This window comes from Lissotriton helveticus, chromosome 9, assembly GCF_964261635.1.
Source record: "Lissotriton helveticus chromosome 9, aLisHel1.1, whole genome shotgun sequence".
Taxonomy (NCBI): domain Eukaryota; kingdom Metazoa; phylum Chordata; class Amphibia; order Caudata; family Salamandridae; genus Lissotriton; species Lissotriton helveticus.
Genome location: NC_136070.1, coordinates 916,637,667 through 916,662,357, shown reverse-complemented (window position 1 = coordinate 916,662,357; position 24,691 = coordinate 916,637,667). Strand labels below are relative to the sequence as shown.

General features: G+C 45.3%; 1 protein-coding gene across 1 annotated transcript in view; it reads left to right on the top strand.

Moving 5' to 3' along the window:
- Positions 1–24,691, top strand: part of RYR1 (ryanodine receptor 1) — a 1,073,089-nt gene that overhangs the window by 592,786 nt on the left and 455,612 nt on the right. The window contains exons 55-60 of the mRNA XM_078661091.1: positions 15,188–15,331; positions 15,701–15,781; positions 16,134–16,209; positions 16,486–16,609; positions 20,657–20,772; positions 21,438–21,505. Coding sequence (XP_078517217.1) covers positions 15,188–15,331; positions 15,701–15,781; positions 16,134–16,209; positions 16,486–16,609; positions 20,657–20,772; positions 21,438–21,505 — 609 coding nt within the window. The remainder of the gene's footprint in view (positions 1–15,187; positions 15,332–15,700; positions 15,782–16,133; positions 16,210–16,485; positions 16,610–20,656; positions 20,773–21,437; positions 21,506–24,691) is intronic.

The window sequence follows — 24,691 nt, the reverse complement described above, 5'->3', positions numbered from 1 at the left end:
TTCCTGGATGCCTAGGAACTTCATCAGGGCTTAGAAATTAGTGTAGCATAGTCACAAAATTTATATATTCAAAGAGTTGTGGTAATCATCATATCACTGGGTATTATTCATCCCGTCCATAGATGGTGTAAGGAGCCCAAATCATGCCCCTGCTCCGGACCAGAGTGCCATGGGTAAACAAATGTGGACCAAACGCAACAGTGACTGATTTGTAACCACCTCAAATTCAATGCCCTCGAAACAGAATTCTTATTGATCTCATAGCCCGCCATCGCCACTCGTGACAAAGACAGACTACTGCATCTTACTGCTTTGAACTGTACCCCACACATTATTGACTCTGCTACATCCCTAGGTATAACCTTGTACAATGCCCTCTCAATGCGAAATCATATCAGTGCCACCACCAAAGAAGCTAACCATCAACTGCATGCACTAAGGAAACTAAAACCTCTCCTCGCCCAGGCAGACCTCTAAACAACTGTTCAAGCTCTTGTCTTATTGAAATTAGATTATGATAGTCCTACCTTTGTGGCCTCTCGAAAATCACACTTACACCACTAAAGGCTACTTCGAATGTGATAGCTAGCCTCATCACCGAAGCAAAAATCATATCACCCCTGACCTTCAGTCATTGAAATGGCTATCCTAGGATCCATCTCAAAATTGCATGCATGACCCATAAAGCGCTGCACCACAATACCCCCTCTTACCTGACCCAGAAACTGACCCTATCAGGTGGAAGCAGATCTTCCAGAATCACAAACTCCCTAATACTTAAGCCACAAAAAGTCAACAAAAAAAACCTACAACAGATCCTTCTCTGGATTTGCCCCCACAGTCTTGCACTCTCTACCCCCGAGATCAGAATCAACCCATTAACACCCATCTTCATGAAAGAATTATAAACGCTACTATCCAACAATTTACTCTCACATTGAGAAAAACCCTCCCTCTCCTCAAGAGTGACTTTCCTGTCTGTTTGTTGTAGCTTCTTGTCACGCCTTCGCCCATACCCGAGATCCATGATGTTTTCTGGCATTTCAGAGCCATCTCCACAACGTTCTGACACCCATCAAACTCTACTCATGCCAGTACTTATGATTGTCTTTGTCTGTTTTGATCTCTTTTCTTACCATTTGCACTTGTAAATATTGCCCTCATGACTTATACCATGTTTTTGTATATTTGCCTACTGTTTTGTATCATACCCTCTTTATTAATCTTGTAAAGCACTATATACAACTCTAAATAAATAAATACATATGACTCCTGTGTTCCTCTGATAGTTCCAGGCTTAAAATAATGTCTTTGATTTCCCATGCTATCACAGTTCTCAGGCAAATCATGTTGTCAAATTCCATTAGAGCTTACTCCCTGAAAGGATCCCATGTCCCATAGCCTGTGTTATCACGACTACACCGGGGGGCACATCTATTCATACGTTGAATTTGCAGCTAGAGTCTGTTTCACAGAAGTGGCAGATTTGATTCAGCAATCTAGACATCCATCTACTTTGAAATCTTATCCACATCAGTGGAGCTCATTGATAAGCGGTGTAGGAATAGAGATTTCTCTGATTTGACAATGGAACCCGTTAAGGTTCTTGATTTTCATAACCCATGAAACATTGCCCTACTTCATCCTGGGATTTGCCTTTGGTGTTACTGGCTTTTTTATTATTCCCTTTTTGAGCCACTAAATAAGGCAGAATGGAATTTTCGGGGGAAATTGGGGGTGTTGTTAAATATGGAGACTTTTTATCGTTTTTTCAAGGCAAGGTTGCTCTGATAAGAGACTTCTAACCCTATATTCATCACCTTTTGAATATTCCCCAGGCATCAGACTAGGTCCAGAAACTTTTCAGCAGTACCTCTGCATGCCGGTAGGTAGCGCCATGCAGCTCCACACTGATGCTGTCCCGCTCCATAAATGACGTGCGGAGCCTTTATTAGGGCCACTTCTGTAATCTAACATCAGTTATTTTTTTTGTGCCACCAGAAGAGACTCTAATCTTTTTGTTTTACCTCAAAAGTTTACTGGTGCGCAAGTGAAATGTCACCTCCCAAAACAACAGGTTTTACACCTTGTGAAGATTGTTGCAGCAAATGTGCCCAAACAGAGGTGACTTGGAAAACTTTGGTAAAGGCAGAGTGTGTGGTGGGAGAGACCTGGGAGGGACGCGTCTAGGAGCCCAGGCAGGGGCTTGCCAAGCACTGATGTCATTGTCATCTCGGAGCTGAGAGAGGCCCAGGCAGCACTCTGCCATCACCTCAGGCCCCAGAAAGATGCTGGGCTCTACATGAAGGTACCACACTCTCCCCACACACCCTTAGCTCAGGGGAAAACTCCATCCAAGACATAAAGCGGCACCGCTCTCTAATGCAGCAGTGCCAAGTGTCCCTATACACCGAGCATCAGGTACCAAAACATGCCAACCGAAGGCACAGACAGGAGAATTTAGATGCACACGTAGGGGGCCTGGTAGTACCCAGGCTGGAGGATGTAAGACACAAAGACAGGACACGTAGGAGTGTCGGAGTATTCGGGTGGAACGGTCTGGGAGCTTGAGCACTCAAACATCCGTGGCAGGAGAGAGCAGACAGAAGATTCATAGACAGCAAAGACAAGGCATGTCTTCAGTGACATGAGGCGTGAGTGTCCACACATGAAGCTTGAAGACTGAGACAGGTGTCATGAGGGCATACACAGGATGCCTGAGGGCACTGACAGAAGGCCTAAGAGCATAGACAGAAGGCATAAAGACACAGACACGAGGCCTGAGGACAGTCAGGGGGCATCAACACACATACAGTAGGCATGAGGGCACAGACAGGATACAATAACATACAGCCCGGAGGCAGGAGGGCACAGTCAGGGGGATGAGGACACAGACATGAGGCAAGAACACACAGTGGGGGGGAATGAGGGCACAGACAAAATAGAAGAACACACAGGCAGGAGGCCTGAGGACACAGGAGGCATGAGAGCACAGACAGGAGGCAGGTACACACAGACAATAGGCAAGGACACGCAGGCAGTAGGCAAGAACACACAGACAGAGCAAGAACATTCAGATGGGGCATGAGGGCACAGACAAGATGGAAGAACACACAGACAGGAGGCAGGAGGACACAGTCAGGAGGCAAGAGGATAATAGCATGCATGAGAATGCAGAGTCTGGAGTTAGGAAGGAGCAGACAGGAGACATAAACAAAAAAACTCGTAAAGAGGACAGAGTTAAAGGGAAGCAAGCCAGACGCAGGGTTACCTGGTACCATCAGACTAGAGGCAATAATGTGCCAGAGGTGACACAAGGATTCTTCAGAAAATTGGCTCAATCTGTTTGCCACCACAGAGAATGTGCATTGTAAGCAGTTCTGCATTTTGGAGTTTCCAAGGGGTCTCTCAATATGAGACACGTTCCCCCTAGGGTGGGACTATGGACTCCTGTCTGCTTTTCCACTGATACTTCTTATGCCTCAAGTTCCTAAAAAGATCAAGGCCAACTGCGCCCAAGTCATTCTACTGGCACCAGATTGGGCACGGAGGTTATGGTATCCATGATATGTGCATCTGTCCTCCAATCAGGCTGCCCCTCTGGGAGGATCTGCTGTCATATCAACGTGTCGGGGTTCTACACCCAAGCCATCTCAATCTCCACCTTCAATCTTGGATATTGAGCAATGGCAGCTGAACACCTTAGACCTTCCTCTGGAGGTGGTTGATATCATCATTGTGGCAAGGCATCCATCAACAAAGGCAGCATACACTTGTCATTTCGACAATTTTTGAATTGGTGAGGCACACATCAGATTGACCCCCTCCTAGCAAAGTCAACCGATGTTTTGTTGTTTGTTGTGTTCCTCGCCCAGCAAGATTTTGCACTGGGCACAGTTAAAGGGTACCTTTCAGCTCTTTCAGCCTTTTTTATGGTTACCAGACACACTCTCATTGTTTAAATCATCTGTTGTGATGTTATTTTTGAATGGCCTACATCTGTTTCCCCTCTCCTTTTGTCATGCCAAAGTTGGACCTTGACTTGGTCCTGACATATTTTTAATGTTCTCCCTTTAAACTACTTCAGGGCTGTCCCTAGTGGCTTCTCACCCCCAAGACAGTGTTCCTTGTCTCAGTGTGGAGAGTGAGTGAGCTTCAAGTTTTCTGCCAGCCCTCTGTACACCACTTTCTTCCCTGACAAATTGATTCTGCAGACACAACCATCCTTGTTGCCAAAAGTTGTGATGCTGTTCCACGTCGGTCAAAATATCACCTTGTAGGCGTTTTTTGCTCGGTGAACATCCTTTACAACAAAACTTTTTCCATGCAGTACCTTTACAACGCAGGAATTACAACGCAAGTCGTTACAACGATTTGCGCTGGAGGGCGCTGTAGGATAGGGAATAGTTTAATTTACTATCCAAAACCTTCCCTACTATCCACGGGGACTGGAATTGGTATAGTAAATTAAACTATTCACTATCCAGCGCCCCCCAACGCAAGTCGTTGTAACGACTTGCGTTGTAAAACCTGCGTTGTAAAGGCATGTGTGGAAAAAGCATGCGTTGTAACGACATACATCCTTTTTGCTCCACCTAACCCCTCTATGGAGGAGGAGGAAATACATTTCTTTAGTCCCAAAGGGATACAGAGCTTCTACATTGATTGTACCATATAACACCGGATGGACGATCTGTTTATTGTGGGGTTCACTGGAGATAAAAAAGGGAAGGTGGTACAGAAACAGACAATCTCCAGCTGAATCATGTTCTGCACCAATATCTGCTTCGCATTGGCTGAAAAATAGCCTCCGGAAGGACTGCGGACATATTCCACCAGGGCCAAAGCTGCTACCTCTGCATTGGTATGTGGACTTCCTGTACTGAATATCTGCTGGACAGCTCCATGAGCATCAATCCATATGTTCACAAAGCACTACTGTCTGGACAGACAGGTTTGCTGAGAGAGGCATTTCGTCCAATCGATCCTGCAGGACTTTTCAGCATGAGGCCATTCACAGACCCACTTTTAAATAGGTACTGCTTTGGTATCCTATTCAAAAGGTGAGGAATCTTTGAATACAAATCTCTCAGAAAAGCAAGTTACTTACCTTTGGTAATGCTTTATCTGGTAGAGACTCTGTCTAACCTCAGGTCCTAACCCTCCCTTTCATCTTCTCCATTCTATGACCTGTGCTCTATTTATTAACAAAATCCCAAGTCTAGGAATCTGCACACTGCTCCAAGTCAGTTATATGTTGGGTGCCGCATCCTCATAGGCCACTGACATCAGCACTTTGGAGTGGCACTTATATTGGCTCTGTACAAGGTGTCAGTGCAGAGCCGCATGGCGCCACATATTGGTACACAAAGATGCTGCTGAAAAGTTTCAGAATCCAGTCTGACGCCTGGGGAATATTCAAAAGGTGAGGAATCTGTGGTTATATAAAGTCTCTACCAGAAATAGCATTACTGAAGGTAAGTAACTTGTTCTTTTTCCCCCAGTCCTTAGTTTGTGCTCAAGGTTTCTTCTGAATTTCATTGTAGCAAAAGATGTAGTGTTGCCTGTTTTTGTTCTTTTCCCCATCATCAGTAGAAAAGGCATATTACATTCCTTGGATGAGTGGAGGGCTCCGATTATTTACTGGTCTAGAACAGTCTTTTTGGAAAATTGACTCTCTTTCTATGTCTTTTGAAGAAGCTGGCCAAGGATAAAAGCTTTTGAATTCCTTTCTCAGTACATGGATTAGGAAGACAATTATTTCTGCTTATGAGATACAAGGAAAGACTTTGTTGGTACAAATAAATGGGAGGTCAACTAGAAGTACTGCTGCATTCTGGGAAACTTTAAAGGTCGCATTTGCGATGCAGCTACCTGATCCACCCCCACATGTTTATGTGGCGTTAAATATTGCAATTGAAAGTTATTTCTGCATTCGGTGTCTGTTTTGAGTTCTGTAATGAAGGTGTAAAGCATATGTATATTGTAATGCTATTTTTTTCTGTTTGGCTTACATATTACTAGTAAATAAACAACACTCAGAAGTTATGCAGCATGTGTTGTTTATGAAGCCAGTAGGTTGCTTGGGTATCAGCTCATGTCGTAATGAATGTGGCAAGGGAGATAGAAGAGGAGGTAATGCCTCAGTTACTTACCAGTAATCTTCATTACTCTGAGTCCAGGTCTTTCTCTTCACAGTCAAGTTTTCCCATCCCGGCTCGTTCCCAGCTTCAATAAAACAATTTTGCTCAGTATTCCAGGAATTGAGATGGTCTGCCTTCATGTGACGGCTAAGGAAACCGACTATACTCTAGAGATGGGAAACAAGTATTTATTTTTTCTTGGTGATTTTTCTGACCACTGGATCATTTTATCATGTTGTAAGGACTGTGATGAGGACCTGGACTTGGAGTATTGAAGATTACTGGTAAGTAACCTGGCCCTTTCTCCTTCACAGCCCTTTAAATTCTTCACTTTGTCTCTTTATTTGGGACAACATTCAAGCTTGAGGACGTTGTGCATTCTCTTGGCTGAGTGTTTACCGCAGGGTAAGGGTGAGACACTAGCTGTGGTTTCTGACAATGATTTCTAACCACAGATTCTGTAGTAGGGGATCTCTGTGTATAGTCATAATCTAGTGAATAGTCCCGCCCATGTGCGAGGACCCCGGCAATCAAAAATAATCTCTTAAATTGTCAGAAAATTGCAGAACTGCAAAGACACTTAAGAGAAAATTTAAAGACAAATAATGCAGCCTATATTCACAGGCTACACTGTCCAGTACTTCAACTAGAAAATTCCACCAAAAATCCACAAACAGCAAAGCCTGTCCAGATTTCCCTTGCTTTAACAGCAAACACCCTCAGAAATGATAGAGAGGAAGGTATGGACAGACAAGCCCCATAGACTGCCATTATGTGGCTTAAATAGGATACTGTGCCTTTAAGAGAGCTTTCCAGAACTTCTCCCAGTATCCCAGAATGCATAGCAGGTCCCTCTCACTTTCAGTTCTTTTTTCCGGCTCCTGCTTACAGGACCCTGTGCATTGAGCTCTCCCTTTTTCAAGGGTTTATTGGAGTTTTTCTTACACTTTTTGGATTTAAAAGTGTTCTCATTTGATTCTTGGTGTTTCCTTTTCACTTCTGTGTGTTTGTTCAGGCTTTTAGGGATCAAGGGCCAGGCCGGGTCTAGGCCCTGAGCACTTACTTCCCCCACAACTGTTAACCGCTCCTGTGGGGGGAAGCATTCAATCTTTTCTGGCAGAGTGGAGAAAAATTACTCAGGACAAGTGGGTGCTGAATATTGTTTGCAATGGATACAGTCTTCGGTTCACAAGCCGCCTCCATCAATTCCTCCGGTCGGCTCGCAGTATCAACTGCGCGAGCTCCAGGCGGAGGCCGATATCCTGTTAAGGAAAAGGGCGATCGAAGTCGTACCTCTGTCTCAAAGAGAAAGAGGTCTGTACTCCCGGTTCTTTCTGGTTCGAAAAAAGGACAAGAACGAGTTCAGGCCCATTCTGGATTTGCGACAAGCAAACAAGTGGATTCGCAGAGAAAAGTTTTGCATGCTGTCGTTGCAACAGATTTATCCTCAGCTGCAACGGGGAGACTGGCTATGTGCCATAGACCTCCAGGATGCTTACTTCCATGTGCCCATTGCACACAAACACAGGAAGTTCCTGCGGTTCCAAGTCGGCGCCAATCATTATCAATACACAGTACTGCCATTCGGACTGAAGTCTGCGCCGAGGAAATTCTCAAAGTGCATGGCGGTGGTAGCCGCACACCTTCGGAGGACCAAGGTGTTTGTCTACCCGTACCTGGACGACTGGTTGATCAAGGCCTCCTCCTTCGCGGAAGCGCAAGCGCACTTCCAGAAGACGTGCGTTCTCTTGAACAAGCTGGGGTTGCACATCAACATGTCCAAGTCCGTTCCGACTCCAGTCCAGTGCATTCAGTACTTGGGAGCCTCCATCGATACGCTGTCAGCAAGCGTGTCTCCTTCGGAGGAGCGACGCTTATCACTGCTTCGGAAGGCTCGGGCTCTTATGACCGCTCCATCCACGACAGTGAGGACGGTGTCCTCTCTACTAGGATCGATGGCCTCATGCATATTCCTTACGCCCCATGCACGGCTGCACATGAGACCGTTGCAAGAGTGCTTGGAGGACCAGTGGGATCAGAGGAGAGGATCTTGGGACGCCAAGATACGTCTATCTCTGCATGCTCTTCGGTCTCTGAAGTGGTGGTGTTCAGCGGAGAATCTCCTCAGAGGGGTTCCCTTCCACAAGGACATTCCCACTCAGGTTGTCGTGACGGATGCTTCTCTCCAGGGCTGGGGAGCGCATTCCGGAGATCTACAGATTCAAGGGACGTGGTCCCCGACGGAGTCCACGTACCACATCAATTTCCTGGAATTCAGGGCTGTTCACTTGGCACTGAAGGCCTTTCATCCGTCCTTCCGGACCAACTCTCTACTTGTACAAACGGACAATACGACCACAATGTATTACCTCAACAAGCAGGGAGGCTCGAGGTCACGCACCCTGTCGCAGGAGGCGCAGGCGATCTGGCGCTGGCTTCTGGCTCGAGGACTGACGATAACGGCTACCCATCTGCCAGGTGTGCAGAATGTTCAGGCAGACGCACTGAGCAGACTGATTCAGGAAAACCACGAATGGGTCATAAACGACGAAGTACTAGGAGAAGTCTTCGCAAGGTGGGGGACTCCAGACGTAGATCTGTTCGCCACCGCCGAAAACAGCAAATGCCGAGGCTTCGCCTCCAGGTACTACCAGCCGGGGACGCTGGGGAACGCGTTATGGATCAACTAGTCGAACAGCTTTCTGTACGCTTTTCCACCCTTTCCCCTGATTCCGACGGTTCTCATCAAGCTGTCCCAGTCCAGGGCGCGGATGATACTGATTGCCCCGGAATGGCCCAGACAGTGGTGGTTCACGGACCTGCTTCACCGGTCTCTCCTTCCTCACATTCGGCTGCCGTGCAGGCCGGACCTTCTCACGAAGTTCGGGGGGCTGATGTTGCACCCCAACCTACGTCTTTGAGTTTGGCAGCATGGCTCCTGAGTTAGTGCAATATGGTCATTTGAATCTTCCTGCAGATTGTATGGACATACTGAAGGAGTCTAAGAGACCTTCCACTAGGACTTCCTATGCTTACAAGTGGAAGAGATTTTGTATCTGGTGCAAGTCTAAGAACTATAATCCGACGACTTGTAAGGAAGATGTCATCCTTCCTTTTCTTCTACAGTTGGCGCAGTCTGGCCTTAATGTCCATTCTATTAAGGTTCATCTTGCTGCTTTGACTGCCTACAGGAAATGCCCTTCGCAGACTTCCTTCTTCCAGATCCCTGTGATCAAAGATTTTTTGGAAGGCTTGAAGAAAGTATTCCCTCCTGTCAGGCTTCCTTTGCCTTCATGGGAATTGAATGTGGTGCTGTCCAGATTGATGAAGGAGCCTTTTGAACCTATTCATAAGGCTTCGTTGCAGCACCTGTCCTGGAAGGCGGCGTTCCTCGTGGCCATTACATCGGCCCGCAGGGTGAGTGAAATTCAGGCGCTGTGTTGCCAAGAACCTTATACTGTATTTCATGCTGCTAAGGTTGTTATGCGTACTCACCCTAAATTTCTTCCCAAGGTTATTTCTGATTTTCATGTCAACCAGACCATAACTTTGCCTACGTTTTTTCAGAATCCTTCATCTCCAGTGGAAAGGTCGTTACATTCCCTGGATGTTAGGAGGATATTGAAATTTTATCTGGATAAGACCAGAGATATTCGTAGGTCTGACCAATTGTTTATCAATTATGGATCTGTCAGGACGGGTCTCGCGACCTCTAAGCAGTCTATCTCTAGGTGGATTGTGTCCTGCATACAGTTATGTTACCAAAAAGCTAATAAGACCTTAGGAGGTAAGCCTAAGGCTCATTCCACCAGGGGCAAAGCTGCCACGACAGCCTTGCTCCGTAATGTTCCGATTGCAGAAATCTGCAAGGCGGCCACTTGGAAGTCGGTTCATACCTTTGCTAAGCATTACTGCCTGGACACTGATGCCAGGGCAGACGCTCAGGTTGGGCAGGCTTCGCTGCGAAATCTGTTCGCACATTAGTGGCGTTATTTCTCTTTTCTCCACCGCCGCTTTGGTGTGGGGATGGGCTTGCCATTCTATTCACTAGATTATGACTATACACAGAGATCCCCTACTACAGAAGGAGTAGTTTCTGTCCTGTAACTCCAGTTCTGTAGTAGGGGTATCTCTGTTATAGTCATAAGCGCCCTCCCGCCTCCCCGGTGGAGAGAGATGTTCAGTTGAGGAATGCGACAGGTCTGGCGTGTTACGCCTTCAAAAAGAACTGAAAGTGAGAGGGACCTGCTATGCATTCTGGGATACTGGGAGAAGTTCTGGAAAGTTCTCTTAAAGGCACAGTATCCTATTTAAGCCACATAGTGGCAGCCTATGGGGCTTGTCTGTCCATACCTTCCTCTCTATCATTTCTGAGGGTGTTTGCTGTTAAAGCAAGGGAAATCTGGACAGGCTTTGCTGTTTGTGGATTTTTGGTGGAATTTTCTAGTTGAAGTACTGGACAGTGTAGCCTGTGAATATAGGCTGCATTATTTGTCTTTAAATTTTCTCTTAAGTGTCATTGCAGTTCTGCAATTTTCTGACAACTTAAGAGATTATTTTTGATTGCCGGGGTCCTCGCACATGGGCGGGACTATTCACTAGATTATGACTATAACAGAGATACCCCTACTACAGAACTGGAGTTACAGGACAGAAACTACTCCTTACTCTCCTTGTGAATTTCCCCAGACATCAGACTGGATCATAAACTTTAGAGGCAATTCCCTTCCACAATCAGTAGGTGGTGTAGTGCTGATCCATGTCAGATCTATCCTGCCCTAGATGTGACATCAGTGCCCTTATATCTGCCGCACCCTTGCAGATCCAAAGCTTAGAAAATCCAGTCTGTCTGACACAATATTCCCCCAGATGTTCTCAGTGTGCAGACAAGTCTTCCTCAAAGTAACATGGTTCAAGCCGTTCGTTAGCAAATGCCGGACACAGACACCCATGACGTGTGCCTCTGGTGCCTGGGCTCAAATCATGACTCTGCATTGTGTGACTGCTGCACAAAAATGATTTGCAAGGCCATCCGTGACAGCGGAGCTAAACTTGCTGTTGCTGAACTCCACAAGGATTCGAGGAAATGATCCCGGTCGTAGTCGAGGGTGTGGATGTGCTTCCGGTCCTGGATCCTGAGGCCATTCTTGCAACGGGTCATCATCAAAGGTGAGGTCCAGGTAAGTTGAAGAAAAAAAACCACAAAAATTACAAGCTGGATTCGCGGGACGTCCCATAGTACCTCTAGGCCACTGGGATGTTCCACTGCCTCTGAAGCAATTTCACTCCGGCTCCAGATTTAGCCCTACCCGGGAGCTCGGCAATGCCCATCTGATACATGAGCTGATAGAATCCTTGAGTAATATTTTTGGTATTCCTCTGGATCCCTTCTAGAGCACCTTCAGGCCCTAAGGATCCGAGTTGGCCTCCAGTTGGGTTACTGCTGGTGGGTCCAACGCCATGCTGACTGCTTTTGCTTCTCTGAGCTTGGTTCCACAGATACTGTCCCTGACACTGTGTCCGACGCTGCCCCTGAAGCTGTGTCCAAAGCAGGGAGTCTGAGTCTCGCTGCCAACACTGACATCACTATTGGGGAAATAGAGCCAATAGTGTTATCAGACTGAGACCCACCCTTCGTCAATACCAAGGTCCCAAATGCCACACCATTGCACTTACGTGGATCCAGAGACATGCACTCCATTTGAAGACAATGCCTCTTATGATGAGGGGAACATATTTGATGATTTACAGAATGCCAGTGGCCTGGAGCCTCTCCAGAGATTTGTCTGTCTTCCCCAAACCTAGCTATGATGGCAGAGGTTTTGTACCTTACTCTGAGGTAAATCGAATGTCCTCACTGAGGTCCTTAACCCTGGACACAAAACTAAGAGCCTCTACTTTTATTTAATGACTGATGTTTTGGTGGTCACCTGGATAAAGACAGGATCTTGTCCTCGAGTTAATAGGCAAGAAGTGAGGTGGCAGAGGCCTGCTCCCCTGGATCCCGATTTTCTATTACAACACCCCATTCCAAAGAGCTTGATGGTACAGACATCCGTAAGTCGCCTCTACTTTGATTCCTGTCCTACAGCCCTCCCTGATGGGCAGTCCAACAAATTGAGACATTGGCCAAGACTATGTTTTCTTCTGTCAGGGATATTTCACTACGCTTTTCCACCTCTCTCTCCCATTCCATTTCTATTTCCAAAACTCAGGCAATCGTCTTTCACCATGATCCTTGTAGCTCCCATTTGGACGCATCAGCTCTGGCTCACAACACTACTAGATCTCTCAGTAGTTCCACATGAGAAGCTCCCCTATAGCCCGGACCTTCGTACTCAGAATTAAGCACAAATCAGCCACCCAGTCCCCAAAATGCTCAAATTAGCAATTCGGCTCCTGAAGCCATAGAGTTTGGCTACCTTAACTTGCCACCAGAATGTATGAACATCCTCAAAGAAGCACACAAACCCACAACTAGAGTCTGTTATGATGCAAAATGGAAACTTTGTATTTATTACTGTCAGTCCAAACAAATTGATACTATGAAAGCCACAGTGCAAGACATTATTTGCTACCTACTTCATTTGCAAAAGGCAAATTTAGCCTACACTTCCACACGGTTACACCTAGCTGCAATGGCTGCCTATCTTCAAAATAGATAGTATTTCTCACAATTCAAAATTCTAGTCGTCAAGGCGTTCATGGAAGGACTCAAACAAGTTATTCTGCCTCCGGTTCCTCCAGCACCCTCTTGGAACCTTAACATTGTTCCCACTAGACTGATGGCTCCCCCTTCTGAGCCTCTTCACTCATGCCCCCTTCATGGAAAATGGCATTCTTAGTTGCCATTTCCTCACTTAGGCATGTTAGTAAGCTCCAGGCTTTAACCTTAGAAGAACCATTCTTCCAAATACATAGAGACAAGTTGGTTCTTCGTACTTATCCTAAATTCCTACCTAAGATTGTCTCACAATTCCACCGCAATCAATCCATTGAGCTCCCAGTTTTTTTTCCTCACCCAGATTCAGTTGCAGAAAGAGCTCTTCATAGCCTAGATGTAAAAAGAGCACTCATGTTCTACGAAGATAAAACTAAAACTTTAAGGAAAATAAAACAACTCTTTGTAACCTTTTCTCCACCTAATAAAGGCAACTCAATATCCAAATCAGGCATAGCCAGAAGGATAGTCAAATGTATTCAAACTTACTACATTAAGGCCAATACACCTTTACCTGTTACTCCCAGAGCACATTCCACTCGTAAAAAGGGAGCCAATATGGCCTCTCTTGGAAATATTCAGGGCCAGACTGGCCGTAGCAAGCACCAGGCATTTCCCCAGTGGGCCACCAGGGTGGTGGCTGGTTTTGGGTCCCTGGGGGCCGTTTTTGTCACTGGGGGCCCGCAATATCGGCCGTTTGTAACAAAATCGGCTGAAACTGGCCTTAGCAAATAGCTCGGCTGCACCCCCTCCCCCGAGGGGGAGCCTGGCTGGGCAGTTTGCCAGTGCTGGTTTTGGTTCCCAGTCCGACTCTGGAAATATTCCCGTAGCTGAAATTTGTAAGATCTGCAACACATACGTTCACCAAACACTACTGTGTGAAGGTTTTAGCCCGCCAACAAGCCAGTGTTGGTTAGGCAGTGCTACTGACCCTTTTTCAAACTACTGCAAATCCCAGAGGCTAGCCGCAGATTTTCAGGAAGGACTGCTTTACAGTCTATGCAGAGCATGTGTATTCACAGCCACACATGCCATCAAACGGATTATGTTACTTGCCCTGTAAGCATCTGTTAGTGGCATGTAGTGCTGTAGATTCACATGCGTGTTCCCTTCTCCCCGGTCACCTGTAGCCGTTGTAGTTACATCATATATTTATGTGATCTATTTCCATTTAGTATGGACATCGCTTTTCTTACACATACCTTACACTCCATTCTTACCAGCATGCAGCAAAGCAATGTAACAAGGGAGTAGATGCCCATGTCCAACATCACCGAGAGGAGAAGTCACCTGACCTTGTGACTTGAAAGCCTTCTTCTTCGAAGAAAAAGAACTTGCATAACTTTGAACCCAGCACTAGATAGCAGGAGTATGCAGAGCATGTGAATCTACAGCACAAAATGCCACTAAACAAATGCTACAGGGTAAATAACATAATCCACCTGGGGCCATCAGGCATTTGAGTGCCGTAGTGGCTGCAATGATGAAGAGCTCCCTCCTCCCAAGTGAGTGGTCAGAAAGAGAGAGCCTAAAAGGAGAACAGCAGCAGGTGTTTTAGGGCAACTTGGTGCTACCCACTGCAATGCAGGTAAACGCGACTTGATTGAAAAGGACAGACCTACACACCTCTACGGATGCTTGCAGTTTAAACAGCTACTTCCATTCCTGGCCTCCTCTTTACTGAATATGAAGGTATAGAGGGTCTTGTGACTTCCTTTTGGAAGTTCATTGGCTGCATGTTCACTGCTTATTTTCTATAAGGCAATGCTGGATACAAACAACAAATAGAGAAATGAAGTTTAAAAGCGCGCACACCTTTCCTACAGCATGTAAGCTATGAAAATACAGACCTATCACAGGCTTTCTTCTCACTTGCTTTTTAGCTTCATGCCTGCATTTATTGACATCTGGAGGCTGTGGGTTACCTTTGAAAGCCTTCTCACTTGCTTTTGATTTGCGGTTTATGAATTGAGGCTTATGAGTTCATCGGGTAGCGTTCAACAGCAGCAATGCTAATGTTGTGAAGTGCAAGATGTTGGATTAAGGAAAATGTAGCTAGATATTCAAGCAGTTCAGGTCATGCGAAGAAGAGGTCTGCACTGCGCATAGACTCTGCGAGTTATAGGGTTTTTCGTAACTCCTAGGCTTTCTTCCTTTAGTACCATACTTCCTCTTTTCTGCCCAATACCTTTAGTGTTCTCTTTACCCTCTTTTAGCATCTGAAACACTTGCCTTTGAAAGTGCCAGTGGTACTTACTCCTTGAATCTTTTGATTTTACTTCAAGCTATTTTCTTTTTTAACACTAGATATTTTTTTCTGCAGGATAAAGAGATCTATCGCTGGCCCATCAAAGAGTCATTGAAAGCCATGATTGCCTGGGAATGGACGGTAGAGAAAGCCAGAGAAGGAGAAGAGGAGAAGACTGAAAAGAAAACAAAGTCAAGAAAGATCTCACAGTCTGCTCAGGCAATTTATTTCACCTTCACTCTTTCCTTGATAAAGCCATGCCCCATTAAACTTTATGTTTACATTCTCTTTGTCCTTTGTTCTTTTCTCTTTATACTTTGTCATATTTTCCCCTTCATTTGTTCATTTTGTTTTTCCTCTCATTTTGTTTTTCCTTCTATTCATATGTCTTCTTGTCCAATTATCTTAAATGCTGTTTTTCGTTCTCTACACCTTCTCCCTTGTCTGTTCTCAATTTGTTCTTTAACATTTTGTCACCATGTGTGTATAGTTATCGATCTTTCAATGCCCTTTCCGCATCAATAGTGGGCAGATTTGAAAAAGTTATTTAGTTTTTCAAATATATCTTTTTCACAATTTTTCTTTCAGGCAACCTACGACCCCAGCATCCAGACATTTAGCCCCACCCCCATTGATATGACAGGAGCAACGCTGTCCCGTGAGCTTCAGGTAAAGCCTGCCTTTGTTGACGTTTGGTTTGCTTTCTTCAGTGGTGGAAGATTAGGAGATGAGTTGTGACATACTGTCATAATCTAAATGACTAGGTTAGTCATTTATGAGCCTGGACTTTGATAGCAATTAATATCAAGTAGCTGTAGTTCAATGTAGTTCTTGTAGTGTAAATATTTTCCAGCCTTACATGTGGTCTTCGCATGAGGATACATGCAAACATGTTTGGAAATGTACATTAAGCCAGCAATATCCGTAGAACAATAAGATGGTTATCCTAGTGACGTTCCTATCTGTCTGTGAACACACAGTGCAAAACATCTCACCTCCAGGTTGCTTCTTCTCTTTGCAGTCTATGGCAGAACAGCTCGCTGAGAACTACCACAACACCTGGGGTCGCAAGAAGAAGTTGGAGCTGGAGTCCAAGGGTGAGTCCTTCCGTCTCCAATGGTCCTTCCCTTAGCTTCCCTTCTTTTCATCTTTCCTTGCAGCCTCTCCCCTCCTCTTTACTTCCTTTCTCCGCTTATCCACTTGCCCTTCCCTCCCCTTTTTTCCCTTTCCGTCCTCTTCCTCTCCTTTCCCCTTCCTGTCTCCCTATCCACCTCCCTTTATCACTTTGTACCAGCCCCTCCCTTTCCTAGGAGGAGTCTTTGAGAAATAAAGCTGAGCTACTACATTTTTCTCCTTTCCCCATTGTGTCTCAGGAGGAGGGACCCATCCACTGCTTGTTCCTTATGATACACTCACCGCCAAGGAGAAGGCTCGGGACAGAGAGAAGGCCCATGAGCTGTTGAAGTTCCTTCAGATTAATGGCTATGCTGTAACAAGGTAATATAATGTAATGTAAAATAATTTATTTAGCTCACTGCTACATGAAAGGCATTCTGGCACTAGTGGAACCCTGTTTAAAAGAGCAAAAAGAACAGAGACAAGGACACTTACTCTACTGCAAACAGAGCCAGGTTTTCAAAGATTTCCTAAAAGACAGTGTGCAGAGTCACATATGGATAGGTAGAGAATTCCAACGTTTGAGTGCAACCACAGAAAAAGCACAACCACCGAGTCTGGATCAGCCATTCCTGGTGGCAACCAGGAGATTGGCAACAGAAGACCTCAACTGGCTCAAAGAAAGGTTTTTACAGAACCTCTGCTGCAGGTAAGGTGCTACAGGATGATGAAAAGTATGAAACCCCATGCAAAGGCCCTTCAAAGAGATTCATTCCAAGATAGGCTGTCAGTGTATAAAATTCAGAGTTGTTGAGGCAGAGGACTAACCACTAACGTGAGCCTGGCAGCAGCATTTTTAAAATGCTGTAGGCAATATATCAGACCCGAAGGGGAGCCTGCAAACAAGGAATTACAGCAATCAAGTCTACTAAGATTATTTGCCTGTGCTACCAGTGGGCGTGTTTGTGGTGGAAATGCCAGAAGAATTTTATATAGCTTTGCCATTCACAAAAGGCAAGTGTCTAAAAGGCATTTGACTTGTCTGTTTATGGTTAGGCCTACAGCCAAATGAAATCCAAGTTTACTCCAGTATTGGAGCTTTCATAGATTCACATACCTGAATCATTCCCCGTCGTCGAGATGGGAGTCTCCGGTACATAAAAAAGCAATGCTAAGTAGTATAGCAAACTGAAAAGAGGCCTAGGCCCATTTTCCTTTTGCAACCCATAACCTTCGTTATGTAAAATAGACCAAACTTGTCCCTGAACCAATCAGAGCCCCTCACCCTCTAGAACACTCCTGAGAGAACCTTTTGCCCCTCAGATTTTGTACCGCACGTTGTGCTAGGGAGTCTCCTTTGAGCTATGCTCAAACTCTGTGTTTTTTAACTTCATTAAAGAACTTTGTTCTTAGGAATTCTTCTGGATTCTGTTCTACTATGGATTATCTTCAAATACATTCTTTAAAGAATGTCTGGAAAGGAGAAGAAAGGATCATTTAGAGCCTGTACAACGTGTTCCAAGAGGTTGCGCTACACTGATGATCCTCACACTGACTACATTTACTGTCTATACCCGCAGGCCACAGACCGCAAGGTATGTTGCATTTTCTCAAGTAAGTTCTGAGAGGTTGTGGAAGGCGCCTTTTAATAGGGTGTCAAACGCTAAGGCCAGAAAGGAGGTTTGCCCCAGTGACAGTGATGAGGCGGCGTCCTCAACATCTAGGAGATCTCAAAAGAGATACAAATCTCCTCAAACTCATTCCTCAGGGGAACGTCCTGAGAAGGCCCTCAAAAAGACCACTCATGGGTCTTATGGGCGTAGTCCTTCAAAATCTCCTCACTCTGTGGAAAAGGAGAGTAAAGGACATGCTTTTGGGGAAAGATCATGTTAAAAAGACGACTTCTGAGCCATCAAAATCACCTCCTCTGGTCAAAGAACCCTTCAGGAAGCCGTCTTCTATACCTCTGAGGTAAAGACTAAGAAACCAACATTCCGCTTCACCATACGCAGGAGGGCTATGGGAATGTTACATATACTCCTTTTTAAACAGATCTATATTAGTACTTTTCTGCTACAATCATTGACCAGAAATGTTGCACAGACTGACAGATAAGTGTTATTACTAATACCCATGCCTTAAAAGGCTAAAATGAAGTTGCTAAAAAAGAGAAAAACGTACATTTATACTGAGAGCCTGAAATTCTATTCTTGCCACTCTTATGGTGGGTTATTAGGAAGCGCTGTGTGTCAACCCTGGCCTGCTGTGCTAATAGTCTTTCTGCTTTGTCGATCTCATTATGTGTTCTCTTGGAGTACCATGTAAAGACTACACGTTTCATTATCAAGTAATTCTGGTTTTAAACTGCTTCAATTGTTGCAGCATGTTCTGGTTATTCGCTAGTTACGCCCGCTCCAAATTGATGTTGGATCGAGCTTTTGAACTGGATCTTATTAGAGATTGTGGTGCTCTACATAATTCCACTATCTTGTAGTTCAGTGCGGAACAGTGTCTTTATTATAGAAAACGGAGGGGCATATTACCAACCAATAGAGATAATTTTTGTCTCTAACTTGTTTAGAGACAAAAATTATCGCCGCACATCGGCGATTTTTATCGCAGATAAACCTTGCTATTATCAAGGTTTATCGCAAATGCGATAAAAAACGGCCGCAATGCATGAATATCGCTGAAAAGTCAGCGATATTCATGCATTATCGAGCAAATGCTCTTAGCCATGTTATCCACCTCCCATTGGTTAACATGGCTAAGAACTGCTCAGGGCAGGTGTTAGTTTTTGGAGATATTCGCGCTTAGCGCGAATATCTCCAAAAGTTGGTAATAGGAGATAGCGATGTTAGCGACTGTTTCCAGTCGCTAACATCTTGGCACGCCCACTTTGCATGTCATTAGTGATAAATATCACTGACATGCAAAGCGGGGCCCAGGATGGTCGCTATCTCCTATTAGCTGTCGCTAACTGGTGTTAGCGACAGCTTGGTAATAGGGAGATAATTTTATCTCCGCTTTCTTGGCTTTTAAAGCCAAAAAAGCGGAGATAAACCCCCTTGATAATATGCCCCCTAGTTTCTAAGAATCAGTGTTCCCTGTGTGCTTTTAGAGTTTCACGCCTTCCCCAGGCTGATGCTTCCGTGTTTTCATAACTTTCAATTGCTACACACACTCTGAGAGGCAATTTCAGGATATGTGTGCACATTGACATAAACCACTAATTACAGTGGTTTCTAGCATATATGCACATCAAAAACATAAGGCCACTCGAAATGATAATCTTGTAAAATGGAATAACTGTTCTTCTGGTCCTAACAATGAATTGTTATAGAAAGCAGTCAGAGTACTATGTGATCTTACATGTAAAATGTTTGTTTAGGTCAGGAGTCTCCAACATTTTCTGTAATAGGAGATACTTATATTCAATGAAAAGCATCCCGAGCTACTAATATTATCAGTGTTGTAACGGAGACTGTATAAGACACAATTACATTAGTAGCCACCCTTACCAGCATCACTTACCGCAGTGCATTAGGCAAAGTTGCCAGCAGTAATGTAAAAAAGGATCTGTCAATGTGGAATTCCTCTACATGGTTAATACATATCAGCCATAGCTGTAATGTCCCTGTCATCAAGATTAATATTAGTAATAAGTCTCCCCATTGCCCCATGATTTATCACTGAGATATCAGATTTAAATATATTGTGGAACTTCAATATTTCTTCTGCATAAATCAGCTTATGAGCTCGGAAAAAGACACGCTTTTCAATTTTGGTACGTATATAGTGATTCATCCCAAAGAAAGGTATTAATTTAGTATGCTGGACTGTACATTGGAGAGCTACTTACTCTTGGGAGGAGAGCTAACGTGAGCTATTTAGCTAACAGTAGCTCTTAAGCTACTTTTTGGAGACGCTTGGTTTAGGTGTAGCTGTTACCTTGAGCTTCATTTCTAAAGTCACAAGCACACAAGTTTACTTAAAGGGTGATCCCAATGAAATCCAAAGTGTGGCAGCGTACTAGTCAAATGTACTGGCTGTTGGTTTTGCCAGAACCTGCCTAGGATCAAGAAAAGTGACGTATCCACGCATAGTCCAAGGAGGGGCCTGAAATCTCCTTAAAAAATCCCGCTGCCTGCAGTAAGATTCCGAGAACCCCTTTCTTCAGCCCATCTGCTCTTAATGGGGTTTCAGACAACATTTAGCCCAAGCTTGCAGTCCTCAGTGCTATAAAAATCCCCACAGCCCTGTCTCCTCTAAAGACTTTTAAAAATGCCTGACCTCTGCCTCAATATCCTCAGTAGTACAATCAGGTCCCTTCACCCTAACCTTTCCTTCCTCCATGGGATCTGATTAAACCCCAGACATCTTACCCGAGACCTCTTTCTCATCATTATGTTTCTCTGCTTATTTCAGGGGGCTGAAAGACATGGAGCTGGACACTTCATCCATTGAGAAACGATTTGCATTTGGCTTTCTGCAGAAGCTGCTGAAGTGGATGGACATTGCACAGGAATTCATTGCTCATATTGGTATGAGGTTGGAGTGGGTCTTGCTAATATGTTGGTGCTTAGGGGGAAAAGAGAGGTGGCTCACCATACAAAAATAGATGGTTAAGTGCTTGAAGCTGGTCCTGAGAATGGAATAAGTACAACTTTTGGGTTTTGATGAATTGGTTGACAATGTTAATATTACTCTATGATTAACTTTGTGCAGTTATTTGCAACAGCTTCTGTTTGCCTTTACTTATCCAAGATCTCAATGAAGCTCTACATTTTTGGCATGCTCATGAAGAGTCATACATCCAGTTTTATCTTCGCCACAGCTAGCAAACTGCCTCTGCATTTCTATCCCTCTGATTCTCAGCTCCTGTCCATACTATTTCCTCATTCCCTTAATTTACATTACATTATTTTCTTTTACCCTACCCCTTGTGTTTTCTCTATCTCTTCATTATTACCCTTTGTTATTTATCCATCACTCTCCTCTCCTTGTCTCTTTTGCCTTTCATCCAAGCCTTCACAAGCTTGTTCTTAACTGATTACTTCCATGTATTGTCTGTAGTAGCAAGTCACATATGCAGCTTTTCTTTCAATATATACAGTGTTTGATAGACAGATATGCCATCAATAGTTCTAATGGGTCATGATGATGCTGACATACTACACACTTATCTGTAGCTTTCTCTCTCTCACAGAGGCTGTGGTCAGCAGTGGACGAATGGAAAAATCTCCCCATGAGCAGGAAATTAAATTCTTTGCAAAGGTAAGCGAGCCTTCTGCAAGAAAACTTCAGTCTCCCTAATAATCAAATGAGACTGTGCAAGAACAAAGTATTCTGTTACTTGAAATTACCCAAGAAATTGTCATCTGTGGTTTGCATCTAGTTGCCTGTCCTTTGAAATAGCACATGAAGTGCACAATATAAGGAGGAACTAGTTTTCAATCCCCTGTATAAGCCTACAAAGCAGGGCCCGATTCACAGAACTAACTTAAGACAAAATCCTAAACTTACTACTTTTGGTATTCACAGAAGTTAGGATTTTGTCTTAAGTTTGTCTTAAGACAGACTTAAGACAAAATCCTAACTTAAGTCTGTCTCAAGTCTGTCTTAAGTCTGTCTTAAGACAAACTTAAGACAAAATCCTAACTTCTGTGAATACCAAAAGTAGTAAGTTTAGGATTTTGTCTTAAGTTAGTTCTGTGAATCGGCCCCTCAGTGTAGAAAAACTAGCCTCTTGTCCCCTAGATCAACTCATGAAGATCATCATTTCTTCTATCACTCTTTCTATAACTCAATGAATCTGACATATGAGGAAATGTTGTTTTTCACTCCATGGAATCTGCTGAATAAGGAATCTTGGATTGACAGGTATATTTACTGTTACCTGGATCAGCCTACAAAGTCAACCACAACTCTCTATAAACAAAAAATGTCCTCCTTAGCAACTGTAGATATGGAAGGTGTGGTTGTCAGGTAATAGCGAGAAAGAATGAGACGTGTTTTCTGGTTTAACTGATCAGTCTGGCATCCCTGGGTATACACTTGTGTCACACTTCTGAGAGTTAATCTCTGTGAAATAATTTTTGCCATATGTTGTCTACATTATAGGTCCCATTTCCATTGTAGGACACTATCCTACTATCTACAGATTCAGCCTGTTGATTCAGGATTGCATGGGGACTTTCAAAACATTGGGCCAAGGGCAAAGTCGTCCAATCTCTTGGAGGATTTTTCTTTATTGTGTGTGGTTATTATTAAAACCTTTTAAAAATGAGCTAAACGGAGAATGTCCATCGAGCAAATCTTTTAAAACTAAAAAGAAGTTTTGAATAAATGCATACATTTCAAATACTTGTTAAAGTGCCTTCAAGTGCAAGCAGCATTGTTGTTACAGTAGACTGATATTGGACCTTACAACATTTCCTCCAGCGCCGAATCCATTGGCGACAACTCCCCTCCTTCCAACGCCAGTTGTGTCACCAGCCGGCGTCGACCCCATCCTCCACCTCGACATGGACACGGAGCCAGACCGGCGCCGATCGGTGTCGACCAACGCCAGTACCGGCGCCGACCGGTACTTTTGTACCTCTGTTCTAACCTGGTGTTCCTTATTGCCCTGAGTGGCAGCCAGAGGAGGGTGAGGAGGACTGGGAGGGGTCTATTGAGAGAGGAACTGGGTGAGGCCAGTGGTCTGGATACATCCCCAGACCTTGGCATGCTTTCCCCCCCTACCATTGCCACGGAGGAGGGAGCCTCCTACACTGTGGTGTTGCTTAGGGTGACTGAGGCCTTGAGCCTTTAGCTACCTACGTTGGCAGTCAGGACCAACCTCCTGACTGAGGTGCTTCTACCAGCAGCAGCCTCTTCGGAGCCACTGCTGCTGTTTAATGAAGCCCTGATGGACATCCTTTTGGGCACTTGCTTCAGGCCCAACACAGGGGCTCCTGTGGACCGGATGATTGCCTGACGCCACTGCCCGACCCCGGGTGACCCCACTTTTCTCTTTCAAAACCATACCCCTGAGACCTTGTTGGTCCAAGCCTCAACATCCAAAGGCGCGTTCCCTACAGCTCCCCCAGATAGGGAATCCAAGAAGCTGGATCATTTTGGGAAGAAGATGTTTTCTTCTGCCAGCTTAGGACTGCGGTCGCTGAACACCCCTCTTGGGCCATTAAACCACTCTGTGTGGAACACGGTCACGCAAGTGCTGCCACAGTGCCAGGAGGAGGCCTGGGCCGTGCTGTCCTGTGCAGTTGCTGACGGTAGAGATGTAGCAAAGGTTGCCATACGATGTGGGCTGGACACTGCAGACTCGCTAGGGAGCACGATTTTAACGTCGGTAGCCCTACGACGCTACGCCAGGCTGAGGTCCACTGGCTTTTCAGGTGATGTCCAATCGACTCCTTTGGACATGCCCTTCACTTGTATGGCAACAAAGGGGACAACGCACTCGAGCGCCTTAAGGATTCCAGGGCTACGGCCAGATCCTTGGGCCCCGCTACCACCTCTTGTCCCGTGCAGTCCTCTTTTTGCCACTTTCGTGACTGCGGAAGGGGTGCCTCACCACGTTCCGCCCAGAGCCACAGGCCTGCGCAAGCTTAAAAGCCTCTGCGCTGCCAGGGATGTGGGACCCAGCGTCAGGGTTTGGGGGCCAGCGGGCGGTCCAATCCACCAGCGCCCCTCTGCAGCAGCCTCCAAATCTTCCTAGTCTGACATTTCAAGGCCACCGCTTGCCAGTGGGCGGCAGGATTCACCATCACCTCCCTCACTGGCACAACATCACATCAGACAGGTGGGTTATGCAGATTGTCCAAAGGGGCTACTCCCTCCCCTTCGAGACTACTCCTCCCTCCATGCCACCTTCTTTCCATGGCATGTCATTGATCACTTGGCCCTTCTTCGTCAGGGAGTTGCGGCTCTCTGGGCCAAGGGAGCCATTGAGCGAGTCCCTGTGCCAGAAGCAGGTTGTGGTTGTTATTTCCACTACTTCCTGGTACCCAGGGACAAAGGCATGTGTCCTGTCTTGGATCTCAGGGATTTCAACGGTTTCCTCCAGAAGGAGAAGTTCAAAAAGTTGACATTGGCTCAGGTCCTGTCTGCCCCCGACCCTGGAGACTGGATGGTAGTGTTGGACTTGCAGGACGCCTATTTTCACATCCCGGTCCTGCCTTCCCACCGGCGTTAGCTAAGTTCACGGTAGGCCACGAGCATTTTCAGTTCACCGTGCTCCCCTTTGGCCTTACCAGCGCCCCTCAGGTGTTCACGAAAGTGATGGCGGTGGTCACAGCTCATCTGCGCAGATCAGGGGTTCCAGTCTTCCCCTATCTCGACAACTGGCTGTTGAAGGTGAGTTCGCCCCAGGCTGTCCTCTCCCACCTCCAGACTACGGTGGACCTCCGACATTCGCTGGGGTTCACTCTCAACGTGCTGAAGTTACACCTGATTCCC